This window comes from Pezoporus wallicus, unplaced genomic scaffold, assembly GCF_028554395.1.
Source record: "Pezoporus wallicus isolate ANWC-B61680 ecotype Strahan unplaced genomic scaffold, APGP_CSIRO_Pwel_v1 contig_4901, whole genome shotgun sequence".
Lineage (NCBI taxonomy): Eukaryota > Metazoa > Chordata > Aves > Psittaciformes > Psittacidae > Pezoporus > Pezoporus wallicus.
The window spans coordinates 5144072-5167222 of NW_026640354.1; the positions used below are offsets into that span (position 1 = coordinate 5144072).

The window sequence follows — 23151 nt, forward strand, 5'->3', positions numbered from 1 at the left end:
CTGCAATTCTTGTGAACTACTCCAGCATGGGTCTTTTCCAGAGTGCAGTGATACAAGAACAGACTGCTTCTCTGTGGGTCCCCCACAAGTCCTGCTGCAAACCTGCTCCAGCATGCGTTTCTCTTACCATGGGGTCACAGGTCTTACCAGGAGCCTGCTCCAGCACAGTCTTCCCACAGGGTTTCCTCCAGGGCACACCTACCTGTTCTGTTGTGGGGTCCTCCCACATGGGGCTGCAGGTGGAGATCTGCTCCACCATGGACCTCCATGGGCTGCAGGTGGACAGCTGTCTGACCATGGTCTGCACCACAGGCTGCAGGGGAATCTCTGCTCTGGCACCTGTAGCACCTCCTGCCCATCTCTTTGTGTTCATTTTTTGGAAGATGTGCTAGGATCTTGGATCCTTTGGAGATACTGCTGATGTTCATCTTGCCCTCAGACTCCTGCCTCTGGTTGCCCAACCAAATGGGAGTACTACCAAAGGGAGACCTGGAACAAACTGAGGAGTGATTACAGAGCACTAGGAAAAGCGAAGAAGGGACTGGAGGAAATGAGGAAAGTCAAAGGCTTAGGTAGGTTTGGGCATGTCATGCAGAGGAGTTCTTGGCTGTGTGGCTGGAATTGCAGACAGATCTTTAGCTTTGAATTCTCCCTCTGAGGGACACTGAGAGGTGTGTCCCAGTTGAGAAAGTGGAAAAAGAGCATTTTGGGCAGCAGGCTTCCTACCCTGCCAAGTGGTCTTTAAACTGGATACACCATTGGAGAATAGCTTTAAGAAGGAGATGTGAACGCACATAAAGCAATGAGAAAATGCCTAAGTGGCAGAATAGTAGGGGAGGTTCTCACACTCGTGAAAGTGGCATAACTGAGAGAGTCCCTCTTTAGTACAAATGCAGAAATGCATACAGCAGTGATGGAAACATGAGGAATTACAAGTGTGTGTGCAGTTGCACAGCAGTGATCTCATGGGATTTAGAAAGATTTGGCTGGATAGCCAACAGAGTGCTGCAAGGGAAGGATAGTCGGTCTTTAAGAAAGATAAACTGAAAAGGTGAGACAGTTTCACACTATGCAAAGGAGAGTGTCTGGTATATATATTTTGGAATGAACGATGGGTCAGTCAAGAGCTTATTGGTAAGGATTAGCAGGCAAAACCACACAAGTTGTGTGGTGGGCATCTGCCATAGACCACCTGATCAAGAAAAAGTAAATGAAGCCTTCTTAAAACATCTTGAAGAAGTCTCATCATCACAGTTCTTCATACACATCTGCAACTTCAATGACCACAGTATTGGCTGGTGGAAGAGTGTCGTTAGCAAGTCTGGAGGTGATTATTTTTCTACTTGTAACTTGTGAAACTGCATCTGAAGGACTGCACCTAAATTTTACATTCTCCACTAAAAGAAGGGCATTGCCATATTGTGGCAAGTCCAGCAAAGGGCCAGGAAGATGGCCAAGGGCCTGAGCAATTTGGTGCACAAGGAGAAGTTGAGGTGATTTACCTGTTCAGCCTGAAAAAAAGGGTAATAGAATATTTTATTAGGGTTTACAACTACTTCCTTGGAGGATACATGAAAGGCAACAAGGTTGTTCATGGAGGTGAAAATTGTGGTAACCAAGAGGCGACGTACCAAATTGGAATGCAGTAGCATTCTGAATAGATATTAGGGGCAAAATCCCCCCCAAAGGTGGCTAACTGCTGAAACAAGCTGCCTGGAAAGGTTGTGGAATCCCAGTCCTTGGAGACGTATTCAGGTCTTGACAGGACAGTTACCTGAACTACCTCATCCAGCTGGTCTTGCTTTCGGTGAGGATCAGACCAGATGACCTCAAGAAGTCATTTCCAACATAAACTGTCTTGGGAGTCTATTACAAATGAGGAATCTTTGCCCAATTCTGTTGATAGTTTACAAATGTAATACTTCAGATAAGAAATTAATGGAACTACCTGAGCCTACACAGTTTGTAAGACCATAAACATTTGACCACATCTAAAAGTTTTCCATAACCTTCGTTTGTGTCACCTTTGTCAACCAGTCAACTTTGTAGCTGAAAAAGTGGTTGTCCATATGCAATGCTTTTCCAAAGCCAGGATTTGCACAAATGTTTAAAAATTTCTGGGATATTATTTTTTCCCATGTGTTAATTTAACCTTCCACTAGGAAATTGCCTCATACCTATACTTAATTTTAACAAGGGAAAAAAACAAAAGCAAGTGCTATAGTGGTGTATTAAAAAGTTTATTACAACAGTAGTTGATCATCTGGAAACTTTGCTTTGAACTGGTAAATCTCAAAGGAAGAGGTGAGTTGTTACTTTTTAAAGTTTATAACTTTTCCCCGGGTAATCTAATATTTAAGGAAATATTAATCTAGAAGATGTTGAATATGTGGAATGTGTTCAGAAAGACAATAAAAGTGATCAGTGGAATAGAGAAACTGTCTTATGAAAAAGCAAGGACCCTTTAAGTTTGTAGAAGAAAAGCATGAAGGAAAGAGAGGAAGCTTTGAAAGAAAATCATGATAGCAGGGGTTAAGCTGAAAGCAGAACTGCTGTTCACTGAAGGCTGTTCACAAGAAGCAAGAAGGTACTTGAAGAACTTCGTGGAATTTTGGACTAAAACTCACAAAAAAAACCTTTTAGTATATGACATTTCTTTGTTTGCATCACCATATGTGATGTAGCTAGAGAATTTATTTAGAAGGTTTGGTAAGAGATTAGACAAATTCCCAACCAAAAAGGCTGTAGATGGATATTAAAGGATCCTCTGATTTCTTTAATACACCCAAATTCTTGGCAGTTTCAAAGGGAGCAGACAGCTAGAAGTCACCAAGCTAATATACTCTCCCGAAATAGCATCTCTTTTTCTGCTCTCAGACAGTTCTAGGCTAGATGCACCATTGCACTGACTACACAGGGTGTTTCTTAGGTTCTTACATGATGGTCTTATGTTTTTGTCTTTTAGAAAACCTTACATCTACCACACAGCTTCTTTACAGTTTAGACCTCAGTGATATATTATCCCTGCTATATCTAAATGAATGCATAAATATTTCTTATTTCAGTGGGATTAGTGGATGGTTAGCATGATTCCTAAAGTAGACTGATTTTGAAGCAGAAAATTGGGTCAGTTGAGATGTTTGGATTGATGGATTCAACCTAGAATCAATTTTTGTTCAATTTAATCCACTGAATCAAAGGAGCAGTAATTCTGATTAAGAGTAAACTCACATACAGAAAAAAAATAAATCAGATTCTTACTTTTGGGGATGTTCACTGTTATTAAAGTTTACTGTACCATGAAATAAGACTGTGAATTCTTGCAAGCCTTATTATGAAGTAGAAGCGTATACATGAAAGTTTTTACTCCAGGAGAAGGTGTTAGGAAGTAAGCATACTGTGACTCAAAAAATAAACTGAATCATGAAGATTACAGACAGGAAATGTTTAGGAAACCATTAATACCTTTGAGCTGCTGCTGCCCAAGAATCATTAACAAAGATTTTGTTGGTGCAGTGCCATCCTCCCCTTGGCATGCCTTTTGCAGCCCCAGTGTCCCTGAAGCTGTATGCTTTGTGGTTCTCTGAACCCTAACCCTATACCTTAATGGGAAAGGCATCTTGGAGCTGAGGCTTTGTTCCCCATCACCATGGCTGGTCCAGATGAGAAAGGCGAGGAAGGTGCAGTGTTGGTGCAGTGCCCATTCTCCCCTTGATATGGCTTTTGCAGTCCCAGTGTCCCTGGAGCTGTAGGCTTTACCATAAAAGAAAAAAAAATGAATCTACAAAATGCTTAGATATAAAAGTATATTTTGTTTGACCTCAACTTCAGCTCTGGTATTTAGAAATGATTCAGAGCGGTTTCAGAGCTCTTGGCTTGTGGATAGGTCAAATAACAGAATGGCAGAAAAGAGCAGAGTTAAAGTATAGAACTGTCAGGTATAACTTGAATTCTTTAAAAAATACTAGAGAAAATGTAAAGGTGAACTCTTACAAGCATCTGAAGGCAACAAAAAAAATTGCCATCAGTCACTGGGTTACATTTATTTCTCAAAGCAAAATACTTGAAAGCGTTGTAATTTCTGTCCTCAGGTGGCAATAAGCTGTCTGGATAAGGAAGAAGTAGCATCATCATTCCTATATGGAAACCAAGGGAACAGTGTCTTATTGAAAATATCCCTAAATGAAACATAACTCACTTGAAAAAATAGTGAAATATTGTAGTGATTCAGTGTGGAAAATAATTTCACTGGAAGTGCTTTGGGTCCACTGATGTTCTTCATCAGTGTTCTTCCTCAGTGACCTTGACTGAATTGGGAATATTGTGACTGAACTTGCAGATTGCACCAATGTCAGAAAGACAGGCAAAACCTCTAGTAATGTTCCAAAAGAGAATGAAGATTCTGTTGAGCAAAGGTGTGTACTCTTTGGCAGTCATAAACAAATACATAGAAATCAGGAACAACTAGGCAATAATCTGCAAAAACAGATCCAGAGAATTCGAGCTGAATGGGATTCAGCAACGTACTGGTGATGTGGAAAAAAGAAACCTCCTTGTTGATACATTTGGTCAGGAGTTCATGCAAGAAGTGATACAGTTCCTTGCCGTACATCAGAATGTACTACCAGGCTTCTGCCAATCTGACCTTGCCTTGCTGACTTTGACTTCCCAGCTTGATCTAGACCTATCTTGTCACTGCATGCTGCCTTGTCATCACTGGGTCATGACCGACCCTGGTTACCAGCATTCAGTCTGCTCAGGTCATTTGGATACTGTGGGATTGTGTTGCTTTTCCGTGAGGCTGTGCTTTGTGCCCCTTGCTGTCATATTCCCTAGATGAATAATAAAAGTTGTTTAAATTATTAGACTCAACCTACCTGAACTTTACTAATAACACTACAATGTGGTGTTAAAGTGTAGACCTGCCATACAGAGACACCACATGACATTACTGGAATGTGTTTTTCATCAACCACTGCCCATCTCTCAAAACCTATTAAAACTTATTGCTTCTAAAGGATTTGTGCCTCTGTATGGAGCTATAGGTATTCATGGAAAAAAATGCTATTCTCTGTAGTGCTAGAGTTTGGTGAATGAAGATTATTATCAGAAAAGTACTGGTGTCCATTAATTAGCGAGAAAACTGTAAGAGAACAGCTTGTTACCATTAGAGAACTCAGATTAATCTGACAATTTGTTAATTTGTAAATATGCCAGATAACTTGCATTCAGGTACACAGAGTTCATACTAACCTGTAATTTCAGTCTTGATTTCACAATGGACTGCATTGATGAAATGGAAATAACAATGCCCTTTAACTCTCCTGTGTAGGAGCACTACCTATGTGTAGGTAAAAACGAATCTCCAGGGCTAAGCAGCACCTGCAGATATATCAGTGAAGGGAAATGACTTTGCCTATGCCAAGAATATCTGCACAGAGGTGACTAGGACAAACTGGACAGCAGCAGCTGCCTAATAAAAACCTAGAAGGCATCCAGAAAGGCATGTGGATTCAGGCTCAGATATGGTATGCTTCTAGCTCTGCAAGGGCCACCTGTGAGGTCCATCCACTGGGAACTATCTGAATCAGAAGTGATCTTAGAGCAAGTCCATCTCAGAGAAAACATTAGTAGCCTAGATGAAACATCCTTTTGAATTGACTGTGACAGGTACATCAGCTTGCCACCACTGTCACATATATGTTTACCATAAACAACCTGATGTGACTGAGGCAGAACTTTGGTGTCAAGAATATTTTAAAATGTACATGTATTTGTTGATACCAAAGGGAGTGAGAGGTAAGCAGAAGGTGGACTCGCTGCTATTTAAGATTCCTCTCCAGACTAAATTGAATTCAAATGATGTGTGTAAGTCTTTGCTGAAATAAATGTTTTTTTAGTGTTCCTGCCAGAAAATCTTAGTATAAAATTCAAAGTGAGTTATAATGATGACTTTTCAGCTGCCAATAGAGCTTTTTAAGGAACATCCAGTGAAATATTATTTCATCAGAAAACGCTGACATGATGTGCTAAAACCTGACTTTTACACTAGGATCTTTATTTTACAAAAGTTTCAAAACTACTGAATTACCTCAAACCTAAATTGCAGAAAATTGCAAATCTGTTGAAATTATTTTTTCTTAGAATATTTCTCTATTTATTCCAGGAATGGAATATGTAGGTAAGTAACTGTAGTACGAACACCCTAAATACTCATAACAACACATTCATACAAGGTGTTTTAACTTTCTTTTGGATTATGTGTACATAAACATAAGTTTTGACTTACCCTGAGCTAGACTGGTAAATAAAACAATTGAATTTCTCACTGGAAGAGAATACCATTTTTCAGATTGCAGCTGTTATTATATCAGGAAGTCTGCTTGTGAAAATGAGCTGTCATCGGAGAATACAAAAGCTTTCTTAAAGTTGGATGTGTATGATTTCTCAGTCTCTTTAATTTTGGACAAGTTTTTAAGACTTTTAGAGTGTAATTCTGTTATTCTAATCTAATTGTGAAGTGTCAGTTGTCTTTATGGAGAATTAGTGGGGTTTGATCTCAGAGTTCCAGAAACCATATACACAAGAAGGATACAACAAAGAAAATTGCATCTTCCACAGTGTGTTTTATTGTTGTAACCAGTTTCTTCAATACAACAATCCAATGTATTTATTAGAGCAGATGGTCACAATAAATCACTTTCCTGTTGTATTGCCTGAGGTAACAGCAGCATTTTTTCCATGTCTTTCATCCAAAGATGATTTTTACTCTTTATTACTCTTTCTCTATTTTTTAAACTATGCTATTAATAATTGCATTTTTTTCCATTTTTATATTTTGTATACATTTTGCAATAAGTAAAATCATTATATTTGAAATTTGAGAAGATCCAAGCAAAAGTATTATTTCATTATGATAGGAGTTGAATGACAAAAACAATATCAATTGCTTTTACCTCAAAAGCTGAACAAATAAAATGGCTTGTATGTTATTATCACATCCAGTGCAAATAAGGAGAAATTCAAAACCTGTTAGTATGTAAGAATCTTAATGACAGTGAAAATATTTTCTGAGTTTTCAAATGAATTTATTAAATTCTCACATTTGTTTCTTTCAGTCTCTTTAAGCTTTTCCCAGCTGTAATTTTAACAGGAAGCATTAACTTTTTCCCCAGAAGTAATACTTGTTCACTAAAAGTGCATGAATTTGCATTAAACCCTGCTGGCCCTGACAATAAAGCTTAATGTGAGGGTCCAGTTAATAGCTTCAAATGTATCTGCCATCCAGAATATAAGGAGCCATATAGTGAAATTGCCATAAGTCACTGTGTGGCTGGACTATGTCAGAATGGATCACAATGCAGTGATCTCTCTGGAGAGTTTAAGTGTCACAGTCTGACTAGTAAAAATCACTTTTGTCATGAGGCATTTGGGTTTGTCAGAAAGAAATGTCTGAAGAATGTAAATGCAGCATTTCATAAATAAAATAAAAATTAAAAAAATACTTTGCTGTTACATTTCCATTATCTGAATTATAAAATGTCTTTTGAGTGCCTGTAGCAGAAAAATAAACCTACACCTGCTCATTTAGTTTTATATTTGTAAGTACTATTCTATTTATATTTAAGTACTGCTGCTGAATCTGTTTTGATGAGAAACCTTACACAAAAAAGTTGTTGAATAATAAAATTGGTCACTGAAAACCACCACTCTTTGTTCTTCAACTTAGTACAATAATTTTATATATTTTTCCATGCTGCAATATTTTAGTAATTAATTTAAAACACAGAAATAAAAGCATACATAGGTTAAGATATTTATTTGCAATCTATACAGTTAGCATGAATATTTTTTTTATCTTGTCTTTTCTATATTCAGTATCTCTGCGTGGATGACAGTCATATAAGCACGTTACAGTTATATTGTATACCCGTTACCATCATTGATTAATGTTTCCATTTTACTTCTTTATCATAATTTTTTATATTAGTTTTATGTAGTACTTCAGTAAGCAGATGTTAACAGCTCTTGACGAAGGCAAAAATGAGATATGCTTAAATTTTTAATATCAGTCAACAGGGAAGAAAACTTAAGCTATGTGAAAACATTGCACAGCTGGTGTTTGGGATGGAATAGAAACATAGCTTGAAGACACTTTTCTGCATCTACTTATTTAGAAACCAAAGTGACTGCATGTGTAGGGCAGCTTTAATGTGCATTGTCTTGTATTTATGCCTCAAAGGGTTGTTATAGAAGCCAAGATTTCTAGAGTACAGTATCTTTCAGCAATTTACTTTGATGGTCAGAAGTTGCTGTCTTACCTCACGTAACCAGCTGTTCAAAATCTAAAAAATCTTCCAGATCAGTTCTTCAGTTGTGCCCTAAAGATATGGTTTACATTTCCTTTAATTTGAAGACTAGTCTCAAACAGGATTAAACTTTTAATATTTTGTCATAATCTATTACTTAATCTACAGAAACAGGGTTATGTTTAATTTTAAAAGCTATCACAGCACTCTATAGGAATACACATATTTCTAAAAACTTTAAATGAGGCTGCTTCTTCTTTCTCCTTATTGAGTAAAATGCTGATGAGCGCAAGGTCAGATATAGAGTAACTCAATGGCACACCAGAATCTGTTCTGGCAATACCTATGCTACAGAAGAGTACCATTCTTTTATAAATCTTTACTGAAATTAAATGAAGTGACATGTGAAGTTCAGATCTTCAGCCAGACTTGGTATCCAAGTTTTTAAGACATTGGAATTAATGATATTTAGCTCACTGAAGTAAATCTCTAGTTAAAGTCTTTAGTGACTTTTCATGCTGTAATTATTAAGTTATAATAAACTGGTCCAGTGTCTTTTGATCTTTTCCAGAACATTATTTTGCAAGAATCTAAAAGTCTTTAGAAACTTTTAAAGTGTTTGTTAATAAAAGAACTGAAAGTAATTCTTCTTATGCTTTAATCGACTGATTTGTTATGACAAAAGTCACAACAAAATGTCTAAAGTTGGAAACCTGGCATTTATGTTCAGCACTTGCAACCTTGTTCCACATTCAATGAGTGAATTTTTAATTGCTTTATATCAATTAATAAAAAAAATAGCTATTGGATGTGAAAACAACTGGGGTTTAGTGAAAAAAAGAATATTTATTTACAACTATTTAGTGTGTATGTTTTAAAATAAAGGTGTTGTTATCAGTGAACCATGTGACTTAAATTTCTGGGTGATGGCTTCAGAAACTAGAATACTATGGCCAATATAGCTTAGCTGTAAAATGTAGATTCTCATTTTATCTTAGATTTTCTTTTTAAATTTTTGTGCTTATGTAGCACTTGACTGAGAAGCACAGATACTCAATATTTCATAAGATTAGGTTTCTTATTCACTGTAAGTTTACTGGTTCAAAAAATCAAAATCAATAGGTTGCCTAATCTGTTGGATCTTGTAATATCAGCTTTATTACAGAATGTATTGGGACAATTTTCTATTTTTTGGCTTGGAAACAGGATGTTTTCTTAGTGTGGTCTACACAATACCACAATAAAAATGAGAAGGCTTTCATCAACAGTGTTTTTATTGATACTTCAATAAAAATGGGAATATCTGCATAAAACCTCTTGAAGAATTTGTCATTCTATCAAATTCTCTTGAAGACCCATTGTAACTTGAAGGGTTTGTTTTATTATTGTGAGTATGGCTTTCTCCTGGAGTTCTTTTATTCCATTTAGAACTGCTTTGATTATGAAACTGAAACTTTTAAATGTTATTTTTAAATATAAGTAAAGAACATAAAAGTTCTCATCAAAATTTGTTTTGCCCTCCTCTGTTTTCTCAGACTAAATGTGATAATACATTTTTTCTGTCTTCTGTTACTCTATTTTTCATCAGGTTTTACTGGTCAGTTTTGTGAAGCAGCTGTTGCTGCCTGCCTGTCACAACCATGTGGAGTCTCCAGCATCTGTGAAGACATAGTGGATGGCTACCTTTGTTTCTGTGCACCTGGTTTTATAGGTAGGTTCAAAGGAGTATTGTTTAACCTGATTAAGTCAGTCCTAAACTACAGAAAAGAAGGTTATTCAAAAGTAGCAATACATATTAATTAGCCATGTGCTACTGATTCAGAAAGAAGCAACTTCTATTTCCTGGCACACAGACGTACTTGGCTGTGTAAGAGTATTCAGCTGTAAAAAAATAATGACTACAAGAGACTATTTCCACCCTGATAATTCTTACTTGATACTATTTTAGACAGGGTGTCTTACACTGGTGTGATTGCAACTCCCAGCCATATGCAAGCTGGTCTTAATCTATCTGCTTTGTGTTTCCTGTAAGAGTAAGGCTGCAGTAACAAGGGCCTTAACTGCCAAATACACATCCGAGATCCTGGGCAGGTTTACCTATTCATGCTTAAGCTTACCCCACCGCTTCATTGTCATTAGTACAGAGTCTGACTAGATTAAAATTACTAATTAAAATTAGTTTGGTTATGTCAGCATACTGTCATGGTAATTTCAGAGTACAGGGTTAACAAAAAAAAAACAAACAAAAATAACAAACCCAAACAAAAACAAAAAAAAAAGTCTTTCTAGACACAGTTTCAGATTTTTTTGACTTTTTGATCACCTCTATGATAAAATAATCAAGTGAAATAGGAATTCCCTGAGTGGCAGATCAGATCTAGAGCCCAGATTCATCCTATCCAGCTGCAGGGACTTTGATGGGTCTCCTGAAGCAGGAATAAGAATATTCTAGAATCTTTCTCAATAATTGTGGAAGACACAGACAACCAGAGGAATTCAGGTCTTGAGTAGACTTTACACCTCTTAAATTGTTGCTCTGTGTCCTAACGTAGGCATCCATTTAGATGATGGATCTGTAATTTAATAGCTGTAGTATTTGTGTCTATAATATAGTGAAATGCTATGTCTTGTTTCTATGGTTGGTTTCTTTTATTATCAAAATATAAAAGTAAAATTGATGTTATTATTGGTAATTCTTGATGAGGTCTTATCTTATTGAAATGTTTCTTTAAATTCCTAAATCTACATAACTGATTAATAATTTTAGGTCATACATTTTCTGTGTCCAAATGTAGTCCTCAAAATGCCTCTGAAACATTCAGGAACTTTTCACCTCCTTTTCAGGCATAAGTAATAAGAAATTTGAATCCATCATCTGTTTGGATAATTCACATGCAAAATGCACATAAACACTTTCTGAGCTTTGTTTTACCTTGAAGGCCAGAAAAAATACTAGGAGCATCATTTTCAAGTGCAAATCCGTACCTATTCTTTTTTATTTCTGTGTATCTGCATATTTAAAAATATATGGCAGTATCTAACGTTCTATTAGTTTCAAAAAAGATTTAAAATATCTAGCCATAATATGAAGGTTTACCAGTATTTCCCATAAAGATCTCCTTAAAAAAAAAAATAAAAAAAAAAGAAATAAATGGAAAAAGAACCCCAACATTATAGAAAAAGACTGTGGTATTTTAATATTTGGTATTAGAAATAATTCTTAAACTTTTATGTTGCTTCAGGGAAACTCAAAACTTTATTGCTTTTAAAATATGAAAAAATGAATTTTTTTTATTACCTCTGTAAATTAATCTATACAATTCTCATCAGATCTTTGTTAAGTATTATATATTCAATTCACTTTTGCCTTTAATCAACAAGAAATGAATTCCCCAAAGACAATTCAGGGCTCATTGATAAAAGTTCTCTGCACCTAACCTCAGTTATTTCATTTTATTGTTGCTGCTTTCACTGGTAACTCACCACCATGTGAATGAATCCTTCACTTATTTCCAGGTAATAACTGTGAGACTGAGGTGAATGAGTGTCTTAGTGACCCTTGTCACAATGGAGCTACTTGTGTTGATCATCTGAATGCCTTCAGTTGCATCTGTCAAGATGGATTTCAAGGTATTAAAAAATCATAGAACTATAACTTCATAAATCTATTTTGAGTGTTACACCAATTTTTTAACACATTGGATGAGATGCATGTACACTTACGTTAGTGTCATCAGAGGTTGTAAATATGCAAATTCAGCATGAGTGCATCTTGACTGAAGTCATCTAATTTACTTTTATGACAGCATAGGACTAGGTGTTTTTTACTGGCTGATGGTTTAGATGTTGAAAATGAACCAGTGGGAAGATCAATGAAATTTTGCAAATAGCAGATACTATTTTCTGTAAGCTTTTTAAACTGCTAGCAGATTTAATATAATAGAATCTGAGAAAAAAATGGGAAATTTTTTTGTTCTTGGCATATTTGTACAATTTAAATAAAAAATGTAATCACTTTGATAAGCGCATGCATTAGTATCTGCACCTATTCTTTACTTTCAGCTCAGATTAAGAATTTAAATTGCATCCACTTTATTTTTAGTGAATCATATTTTAAATATCGTGGATTTTTAGTCACTGATATACAAAACAACCTGTAATTCAAATGTTACAGGGCAAAATGTTACAGGGCAAAATATTACATTTCTACCGTTAGCTATATTCAGAACAGCTATCATTTGCATTTTTAACTAGTAAGATTCTTTGAACTTCCCAAACCACACAATTGATGTAATTTTTCATTTATTCTTCAAATGATAAAAAAATTGTTTCCCTAGAAATATTAGCAATTGTGTATTTTATACTTTAAATAGCTATGTGCTTGTTATTTATAGTCTCGACTGGAATACATTGTGTTCTTGTATACATTGGACCTCTTTTTCCATTTTTTGGGAGTACCTCTGTTGCCTTATCATGAACACAAGGAATATTTTCTCTCATGTGAGTGCAGTGCAGTCTGTCATATTTAATGCAATTTTTTTCTATTCTTCTATACTTACGTAGTAAGAAAATTGCTTGAAGCCTTGGGAATCTGTTCAATGACTGTACTTTTTATTTTTTAAGAAAACTAGTGAATAGCTTAAACATTAAAAATATCAACATACTGTCATAGATGGCTAAATTTGAATGTAAAAAGGATGTCAAATAGATTCCAGCATGTGAACTATCTTCAGTTAAAGATGGTATTTAACTCTATATGCTATGCAGTAACTTCTCTTCTCTTTGCCTGATTGTATATTTATAGGCACAACTTGTGAAGCAAACATAAATGAATGTCACTCTTCTCCATGTCTTCATAACGCGTCATGTGCAGACCTTATTAGTGGTTATGAATGCAGCTGTCTGCCTGGCTTTACTGGTGAGTTGTATTCATAGAAAACTTTGTTCTTCACATGGAGGTAGTCCACAAAACATCCATTAAGGCATTATTGACTAATTTGCTTGTGCTTCCTTCTCATTTCTCTTTATCTGCCCTGGTCTAATGTTTCATTTGTATTACCAACAAACTGGAACACTGACTCCATCTGTAAAATAAAGAGCACAAGATAAATTAGCCTGCATTTAAAAAGGCCTTCAAAGCTTCCACACAGAGGGAAGATTAGTTACCATTTAGCAACTCAAAAAATAAGTTGTTATATATTTGTGGTGATAAGAATTTAATGGATGCTGACATTATTATGTGTCTCTTTATTTGGCTGATTTATATTAGTTTCTCCTCACAAGTTGCTTAAGATTCTTGTGGTGCAAATGAATTAGCAATTGGCACCTGCTTGTTTTAATGTACGCTCAAATCTTTCATCTTTTCAAAGGTGCAAGATGTGAAACAGATATAGATGAGTGTGCTTCATTTCCCTGCAAGAACGGAGCCACCTGCATTGACCAACCTGGTAATTATTTCTGCCAATGTGTGGCTCCATTTAAAGGTAATGAACACCAAGGGAGAGGGGAAAGCAAACATAATTAACTTTAGAAAGCATTTCTGTCAATTGTCTGAACTCATTTCACCTTCCTACAGCATTATTAGTCCTTCATTTTCCCAGGCAAAGCTTTTAAAGTGACCAGCCACTTATGCCTTAGGCTGCAAGTAATGTTGAGTAAACTTTGTTTATAAATCTATTACAAGTTTTTATTTATTAATAAAACTGGATACTTTCAAATTAGTTTGTTAACAGAACAAGATTATTTTAAAAATTATTACAAAATTAGGCTGCCTTTGCAAAGATTGGTTGCTTTTCTACACATTTTCCTCCCTAATTTGATTGATCAATCTCTAAATTATTTTTTCATTATCAGAAAACAATTTATAGTTATCTTGGAATCCATAAATTTTGTGTGATTATTTCTATTGAAATTTAAAAGAATGTATTTAAAGGAAATACACTTAAAAAACAAGCTTTATTATGATATTTTCTTAGAAATTTTGAGGGTTTCATTTTAAACACTCACTGCTACAATAATATAAAATAACAAATTGTGTTGTTTCTTAAGCAAATCTAGTTCAAGTGATAATCTCAATTATAGGCACTTGTTGATTTATAAATGAAATATCAGCACATTTTTTCCTCCTGCAGTTCAATGTAATGGTATATATTTAGGATTCTGGAATAATTGTTAAAAGGCAATTTTCTTGGTATATTGAGACAGCAGGGCTTTTTCCCTTTAGGGAAGATTGTTGCATTAAATTCATCATTCGTGAGAAAAGAGTGAGCTCTAATATTTGCTCTTATTATTTTAGTTAATGGTCAAAATTTAGTTTGTTGTTTTTATTAGTTATAATTTATGTTCCACTAAATAAAATGTAGTATAATAACACGTAAATGAGTACTGCAGTATCAGACTTGCTTCTGCTCAGAAAGATGTAAAATAATTTTCGGTGCATGGTTAGAAATACTGGTCTCTTAAGTAATTGTTTCACAAGGGGAAAGATTTTCAGAGGACTTTAGTATTAATTTCGATATTTAAGTAAATGATCAAAATTTCAGAAAGTCAGTGTTTCTGTAGTTACCCTTCAGGAAGCTAGCAGTGTCTAACAATTGATGGAAAAGTTAAACCCTGCTGCAAAGATTTGTAAGTGGTAACTGAGCTTCTCTAAAAACATAATATTCTTAGTACAGAATGTCTAGAATCTATAGGATTCTTGTTGAAATACAAGATTCTTTGAGATTGTTTACTTCTTTACAGGGTTTTCTCAGCACCTTTCAAGATCAAATTCTTGTGCTAATGTTACCTAGATTTATGGTGTTATAAATAAAAGCATAATTAGTTTCATATGATAACTTTACCTCAGTCTTACGCCATCTGTTTATTTAGTATTAAACTCCTGTAAATGTAGTCTTCAGTGGATTCTCTTTTGCCCTTGGTTTGGGGGAAGCTCAAGATGTGATTAAAGGAAAAACAATTTATACCAGATTATGTTATTACTGAACAGATTCCTGTGTAAACTCACACAGAAATCCTTGAAGTTACTGAGCATATGTTGCAGCTAAGGCCAAATGGAGAAACAATAATAGCATGTAGACTTATATAATATGGTTTTGCCATTTATAATAGTTATCTGTGTCACAAATACTATATGTGCTTGTGAATATATTCTAATTACCCTGACATGACAGTCGTATTCTCTGTCTGCTTTCACTGGTGTTATGTCACTGACCTGTATAGGACAAATTACTATTACAACTGTTACACCTCACACTTAAATGATGAAATGCTATTTACCATGCTGCCACTCACACATACTGTAGCATAATCTTCTTCTCATACAAGATTTAATCTAAGTAAATATCTAGTATAGTTGCTTCAGCTTTGTTCTAATGTATTAGTCCCTGCAAATATGCTACTATTTTAGAAATATCTCCCTCTTCTGTTCATTTTCTATCGTATCTGAGGTAGAACACTGATAGTCCTGTATATTGGACATTTTTTATCACAGGACATTCTGAAATTAAATTCTTCAGAAACAGAGAAAGGGATCAGCTGGTTTTCTGTTGCGCCCCCTACTGGCAAAGTAACTGTTGGAACTGGGAGCTGGAAGGAAGATGAACTTGATTTGGGTGCAGGACAAATAAAAGATTTTAATATTAGCAACAGGAGACAAACAGCTCAGAAGTACATTCAGCTGCAGTTCTGGCCAATACATTATCACTGGTAGTCTTTGGCAGCAATTTATCTATTATAGTGTTAAGAAGGCCTCTCAGCCCTCTTATGAGCTTGATTCCATTATAGTATCCTAGCTGGGGAGTTATTATAACAACTTTTCTATTAGGATATTGATTGTACAATTGTAGCCTTTCTATAATAGTATCACAGTTATTACAGAATTGATATTAAGTCTTTCAGAGAAGAGCAGTGTGTGAGAAACATACTGTGAGATTGTATCTCATTTAGGATTCCTAACAGTTTCTTGCAAGGTAGAATGAAAGATCCTATGTCTCTATCAGAAAATACTGTCTTGTTCACACACAATTCAAGAATTAGAAAACTTTATAGTCCCCACTGTCATATTTTATCTATATATAAAAATATATATCCACGCTTTACCTATGTTTATATCCATGCTGTTCCATGTAGAAGCATGTTAAATGCAGACCTGAAAAAAAAATTATTTACAGAGAATAACAGGAAGCAGAAGTTTGTAATACTCGTATTTTGAAATCAATACACCCTTTCATTTTCAATGAAAAACTCCACATTCTTTTCTGCTGAGTAAAAAGAAAAAAATTCCAAACCTCAAATCACTCCATATTTTTTCAGTCACTTGCTGTTCTCCATGAGAATTTAACAAAGTACATTTCTTATCTTAAGCTAGTTATTTTGTTACAAGGCTGAAAAATATCCATTATATTCTTCTAGCTGCGCCAGCAAAATCAAAACTATTTTTGGATTGCTACAGTTTTATTTGTTTTCCTTAGTTTTACATCTTCTTAGTTTTAAGTCTTCATATAATTTAAAGCTGGAGAAGAACATCAGTTTACAGATTTTACCTGGAACTTGCTTTTTGTGTGAAGGGAAGGGGAGGAATTCCTGCATTTCATTCAGCTGTTCAAAGATATCTTGGTAGAAGACATGCTCACATGCTGTACTGATAAACACTGGTTTACTGTTTCTTGGTAAAACTGGCCCACTACATAATGAATATTTCTTATACTTCTGAGTTGTTCTAATATTACATGTCTACTTTCAAGGTACCTCTAGGTGCTTCACCCCAGTCATTAGCCTTTCCATCCATATTTAGATGTATTGATGGATTTGGTGTTTTGTAAGAACCTTGCAGAATATTCAAATATTCTTTTAACAGCCAGGTTTGTAGTAATAAATGCAAGTTCACTGTTCACCACTTCGGAGTGCCAACATTTTTATGTATTATACGGCAACATCAATAAAGTTAGTTATAGCTATTAGACATAGTCCTTGTTAAGAGTGTAGCCAAGGGGCATTGTCCCTGTATTAAGCATGCTGTTTTTCAGTATTTCTTAGCATGCAAAAGGAGAATGATCCCAATACAGCTTTTGGACCAGCTAGTTTTTATGGAAAATAAAGTAGGACTTATAAAACTGCTTTATTCGTATTTGGGATTAAAAGCTAAGAACAGATTTTGCGTTCCCACACCAGACTGCAAATTTTCCCTATTTTCTACAGTGGTATTTAAGGAAAAGATGACTGTCCTGGGTTCAGCAGTAGCAGTCATGTTTCTCCTCCTTGGTAGCTGGTGCAGTGCTGTGTTTTGACTTTCAGCTCGGGAACAGAGCTGATAGCGATGTTTTGGTTTGGCCAAGGACTTTGTGAGCCTCATGCTCTGCCAGGGAGGAGGGGAAGCCAGGAGGAAGCAGAGACAGGACACCTGACCCAAACTGACCAAAGAGCTATTCCATACCACAGCACGTCATGCCCAGGATGTAACTGGGAGTTAGCCGGAAGGGCTGGGAGACGGCAGGGTTGGAGGAGGTATCGGTCGGAGCTTGGTCGGGCTTGGGGGGCGAGTTATCGGTCAGCTGGTGGTGAGGTGTTGTATTCTTTTCCCTTGTTATTTCCTTTATCATTATTACCATTGGTGGTAGCAGTAGTGATTTGTGTTATACCTTAGTTACTAAACTGTTCTTATCTCAACCCGTGGGAGTTGCATTCTTTTCGATTCTCCTCTCCGTCCCTCCGGGAGTAGGGGGAGGGAAAGAAGGGGGGGGGGGGGGGGTGAGTGAACGAGTTACCTGACTGGGTTTAAACCACGACAGTTCTTTTTGACGCCCAACGTGGGGCACGAAGGGTTGAGATAACGACAGATTTGACTGGATTAATAGTCACTCATCACAATGCTGATTTATTGGCTCTCAGAGTTGTTCTTGTTGATCTCACAGCTTCAGAATGTTGTAACTTACTTAGAGCCGGTATTTGCTGTGTTAGTGTTTATCAAGTGTGGGGCCTGGGCTAAGGTTCTTGTCTCACTGTGCTTTATGGCAATGGCTTGTAATACGGGTGGGCTCCAGCAGCAGGGCGGGACGGACGTGGCCGTGGACTTGTACCTGGCCGTCCGGCTGCTCTTCACCGTCCTGGCCCTCACCCTACTCTCCATCTTCGTGAGGCTGCGGGGAGCCGAGGGGGAGCGGCCCCGGGGGCCAGGCGGCGGCGGGAGCGGGGCCGGAGGCCGCGAGGGGACGGCTGCCGGTGGAGGAGGTCGGGGCGGTCGAGGAGAGGAAGGAGGCGGCTGCCGAGCAGCGGGAGAAGGCGGCGGAGGAGCCGAGCCCCGCGGAAGAGCCGAGCCCGGCGGAGGAGCCGAGTCCCGCGGAGGAGCCGAGCCCCGCGGAGGAACCGAGCCCCGCGACGGCCGAGAGCATTCCCCGGCAGCCGCCCGCCGAGCCCCAGGAGGATGCAGGAGACCACGCAGCACTTCCCAGCAAGGCAGAGGAGGAAGAGCTGGACTCAGGAAAAGAGAAGCTGGTGGTGGGAGAGCCGGCAAGCACAGCGGCTACACCAGCCCCAGTGACAAGCACAGCAGCTACACCAGCCCCAGTGACAAGTACAGCAGCATCGTTTGAGAGTTCTGGAGGTTTTGAATGGCCTTTGGGCATCCTTGGGACCTGCCTGCTGATTGTGATGGGGATCAGCATGTTGGCACACACACAGGCTGTGTTCTACCCACAACCATTTTGTCTGATCTCAAAAGTTAAGCAGAGTCAGGTTTGGGTCTTGTCTGGGGTTAGACAACAATATAGGGGGACCAAGAGGTTTTCCCCAAGGCTGGACAGTCATGAGTGGCAGGGTGTGTGGGACAGTATGGGCAAGTATCTAGTCCACTGGGCCCCTCCAGTGCTTTGGAAGCATCAGAGATGGAAGGCAGCTGTATGGAGTCCCCAGCAACAAGCTGCAGAAACTGCTGAAGGGGACAGTGAATTATTTTAAGCCTGGTGGGCCCATGGCACTTCAGGCCATCAGAGCAGAAATGCAACATACAGATGGACTCATGATTGAGGGGTGGACTTAGCAATGGACACTTTTGCCCAGGTTATTCACGAGTGTAAACACTGCACACAGTCTCTCCTGCTCTGGAAGACTGTTACAAGAGATGGAGCCTGACATCATGGACCGGATGGACTCAGCAGCTTTATAGGGACTGGTCCATGCACTAAGATAAGAGTGCACCGAGATAAAAGTGATGGCATATTGAAAATGTGGGATCTGAACATGACGTGAATGGTATGGAATAACGGGTGGATAATGTCCTGGGTTCAGCAGTAGCAGTCATGTTTCTCCTCCTTGGTAGCTGGTGCAGTGCTGTGTTTTGACTTTCAGCTCGGGAACAGAGCTGATAGCGATGTTTTGGTTTGGCCAAGGACTTTGTGAGCCTCATGCTCTGCCAGGGAGGAGGGGAAGCCAGGAGGAAGCAGAGACAGGACACCTGACCCAAACTGACCAAAGAGGTATTCCATACCACAGCACGTCATGCCCAGGATGTAACTGGGAGTTAGCCGGAAGGGCTGGGAGACGGCAGGGTTGGAGGAGGTATCGGTCGGAGCTTGGTCGGGCTTGGGGGGCGAGTTATCGGTCAGCTGGTGGTGAGGTGTTGTATTCTCTTCCCTTGTTATTTCCTTTATCATTATTACCATTGGTGGTAGCAGTAGTGATTTGTGTTATACCTTAGTTACTAAACTGTTCTTATCTCAACCCGTGGGAGTTGCATTCTTTTCGATTCTCCTCTCCGTCCCTCCGGGAGTAGGGGGAGGGAAAGGGGGGGGGGGGGGGGGGGGGTGAGTGAACGAGTTACCTGACTGGGTTTAAACTACGACAGTGACCCAAACTAATTTTTGACTACCAACATTTCTGTGACGCATGGACTGAACCAGTATTCTGCTATTCCCAAAGAAAGCTCAGGAAGTAAGAATTGAGGTAGAGATTGTATATTTGATATGTGATAGCCCTGTAAGAGTTGACATGTTTGGAGCTTTTTTCCCTTAAAAAAAAAGGCAAACTAAAAAAAAACCAAACCCCTGTTTAGTAAATTGATTTTAATAAATGAAGCAATGTGCAAAGAAGTTTATCCTTTGATCCAGATTACTGCATGACTCATTTTAAAAAATGCGCTGTATGTGCTTGGTCTAGATGCTGCTAATAGGTACGATCTTTTTAATCAAATATATGTAATTGTAGAGGAAAATTGAAATTCAGTTCTGAGGAAATGTCTACTTATTTGTTGTAGCCTTAATGACATATCTCCAAATGTGTTCCAATTAAGATTAAAGCAAAAATGGTAATTGGCCATTAAACATGTTGCAAAAGAAAGTAAACCAGGGAGAAAGGCAACTCAGCAGAAAAAAAAATGCTGAAGTCTGTTGAAAAGCAAGAGTAATAATGGAGTTTTCAGCACAGGACACTCTATTATGGGAACAGCTAATTGCAAAACAGATAATAAGTAAGAAATGTAAGTGCTCATGAAGCCAAAAAAACTGGAGTGGAGATAATGGAGCAATTACTTTTTCAGTGCTCATAGGCCAAATTTCAGTCTTCCCTGTGCCAAGACCCCGCAAAAAAGGCAGTTATGCAAGACCTGTGGCTCTTTCTAGTATATCTCTGTGTTAGACCATAAAAGAATATCTCCTGTTCAACATCAGTTTATACCTGGTTCTGCCATTCTCTTGACAGTGAACAGCCAAATAAAATTTTATTTACGGAAAAAGGAAACTGATACCTGGAACTATGAAGCACACTTTGCATTACATAGAAGCTTTTTGTGGGTAGAGAAGCAGAGTGGCCACATTTGTGGTGTATTACGTAGAAAACATGCATTGTCTCTAAGCAATAGAGAAGGTTTTTCTAAAAAAGCTATACAATGCCTAAGTGGGAATTAGTATGAACTGGGACTTGCTCTTGGCTTGTGTTTGAAGTCACTGAAGAACTTCTTTGGAATTTTTTTCTGATATTTCTACTGATTTTTCTATTGTTTTGAAAAGTTACCATCTAGATACATAAATTCTGGTGTTCCTGCTTCCAAATTGAAACAATTGTGTAAGTCTTTTGCTTAGTCATTTCTAGTGTCAATTTAGGCAGTCTTGGGTACACAAGATATCTGTATGGGTCTGGCAGATACAACAAACTCTGTAGGAGATCCGTAGCCTTCCAGAAGAGCACAAAGAACACAAAAGCATCTTTAAAAGCCCCATTTGCTGAACTCTGCACATACAAATTCAGTGAGGTATATGTTGTAGTTTCAGTTTTGCTACAAGTTTGCAGCTTGGGACACATTTTGATCCAAAGAAAAAATTTCTAAGCCCTTACAGCTCTGACTACTCTGGGATACTGCAAATGTAAATCCAGTCATCTACAGCAGAAAAGGGATTTGAATTTCATTGGTCAATCTGTGAGAATAGTGCACAAGATCCTTAGTTGGAGGGAGACATAAGTTATGTAGATGATACAAGGTATATTCACTGCAAAAGAGAATCTGTATGGATCTGATCCTTAATTTTCCAGAAAATATGAGCAAACCACAATTTTTTTTAAGACTTGAAATATTGCTGCATTTTCCCTGGCTACCCTACAAATTATGAGGACATTGTTATTGCTCAAACAAAAGTTTACCAAATTTGGCTTTTTTTTTCTTTGGTAAAACAAAGGTTTGCAGCTTTGTTTTTCTACATGGTGTCCTATTTATGGTGTAGGGTCATCTGTTGAATACACACATAAAAGTAATGAAAAAAAAACCCTAATAGCAGCTGCTATAAATAATGTCTGGCCAATCTCTCACATTTTAAGAAAATGAGATCAGGATCTCAAATCACTGAAGGGTTTGGCCACCTGAACTGAAGCTGTCCACTCCTATATCTGAAAATTATATCCACAGGTCTTAGGCTGTAAAAAAACTGAGTTTGATACCAGCTTCCTTCAAGTTTTATGCATATATGTTAGCGGTGAGGAGAAGCAAGACACGCCAACCCAATATGGGTGATAAGCAAGCTTCTACTTTATTCGTGGTGCAGTTCGCTTATATCGGCGTGGTGTTTAGCCACACCTACTAGTCACAACAGTATTGGTTAGCTCTACACAGCTTCCTTCACGTTCTCCTCCCACATCCGGTTTCCGGTTACCTGTGAGGCCTACACCTTGCTTTGCTCTAAGGATCCATGGCCTTGCTCTTGGAGCCATTCTGCAACAATTCCCCCCTTTTTCTTTTGTGCGAGCAAAACATTGTGGGTCGTTCTGTTCACTTGTTTCATCACGCAACTATAAGCAAGTCTAACAACTACAACGATTAAAATAACAATGATACATAAGCGCAGTCCTTCAAATACCAGTGTTTTAAGTCAACCTGTAATGCCCCATGAGGACAACCATTTAGTTATCCCTAGGTCATTGTTCACTTGCAATTGCTGGGTAAGCTGAGCTGGGGTTCTCAGCTGTGTGTGTATTGAATTAGAATGATCAGAAAGGTTCATACAACACATTCCATCAAACTCTCAACATCCATGTCCCTGTTCCAACAATAAAAGGTTTATAGTGGCTCTGTCCTGCAGTGTTGCATGTCTCACAGAATCAACATCAAACAACAAATCAGAAATTGCCTTCGATGTAGTATTTGTCTGCTTAGCAACTCAGCAACCCAGTCTGTTTAATTGAGCCAAGGCCTCGACCGAAGCCACACCTGGTGCGGGAAAAGAAGCTGCTATAATAGTGTCAGGTGACCAAAACTTTACATCAGATCTACAGTTAGCAGTAAAACTATGTACAAAGCGTTTTAAGTGCCTTAAATGGTGCTGTCAAGACATATCAGGAATCATTGAAGTGTTAGGGGTCAACA

General features: G+C 37.7%; 1 protein-coding gene across 1 annotated transcript in view; it reads left to right on the forward strand.

The window, feature by feature from the left end:
* The window catches only part of EYS (eyes shut homolog), a gene marked incomplete at its 3' end in the record, with an annotated part of 771151 nt that overhangs the window by 228564 nt on the left and 519436 nt on the right, over nucleotides 1-23151 (forward strand). Inside the window, exons 15-18 of the mRNA XM_057418821.1 lie at nucleotides 9898-10020; nucleotides 11826-11939; nucleotides 13114-13227; nucleotides 13679-13792. Coding sequence (XP_057274804.1) covers nucleotides 9898-10020; nucleotides 11826-11939; nucleotides 13114-13227; nucleotides 13679-13792 — 465 coding nt within the window. The remainder of the gene's footprint in view (nucleotides 1-9897; nucleotides 10021-11825; nucleotides 11940-13113; nucleotides 13228-13678; nucleotides 13793-23151) is intronic.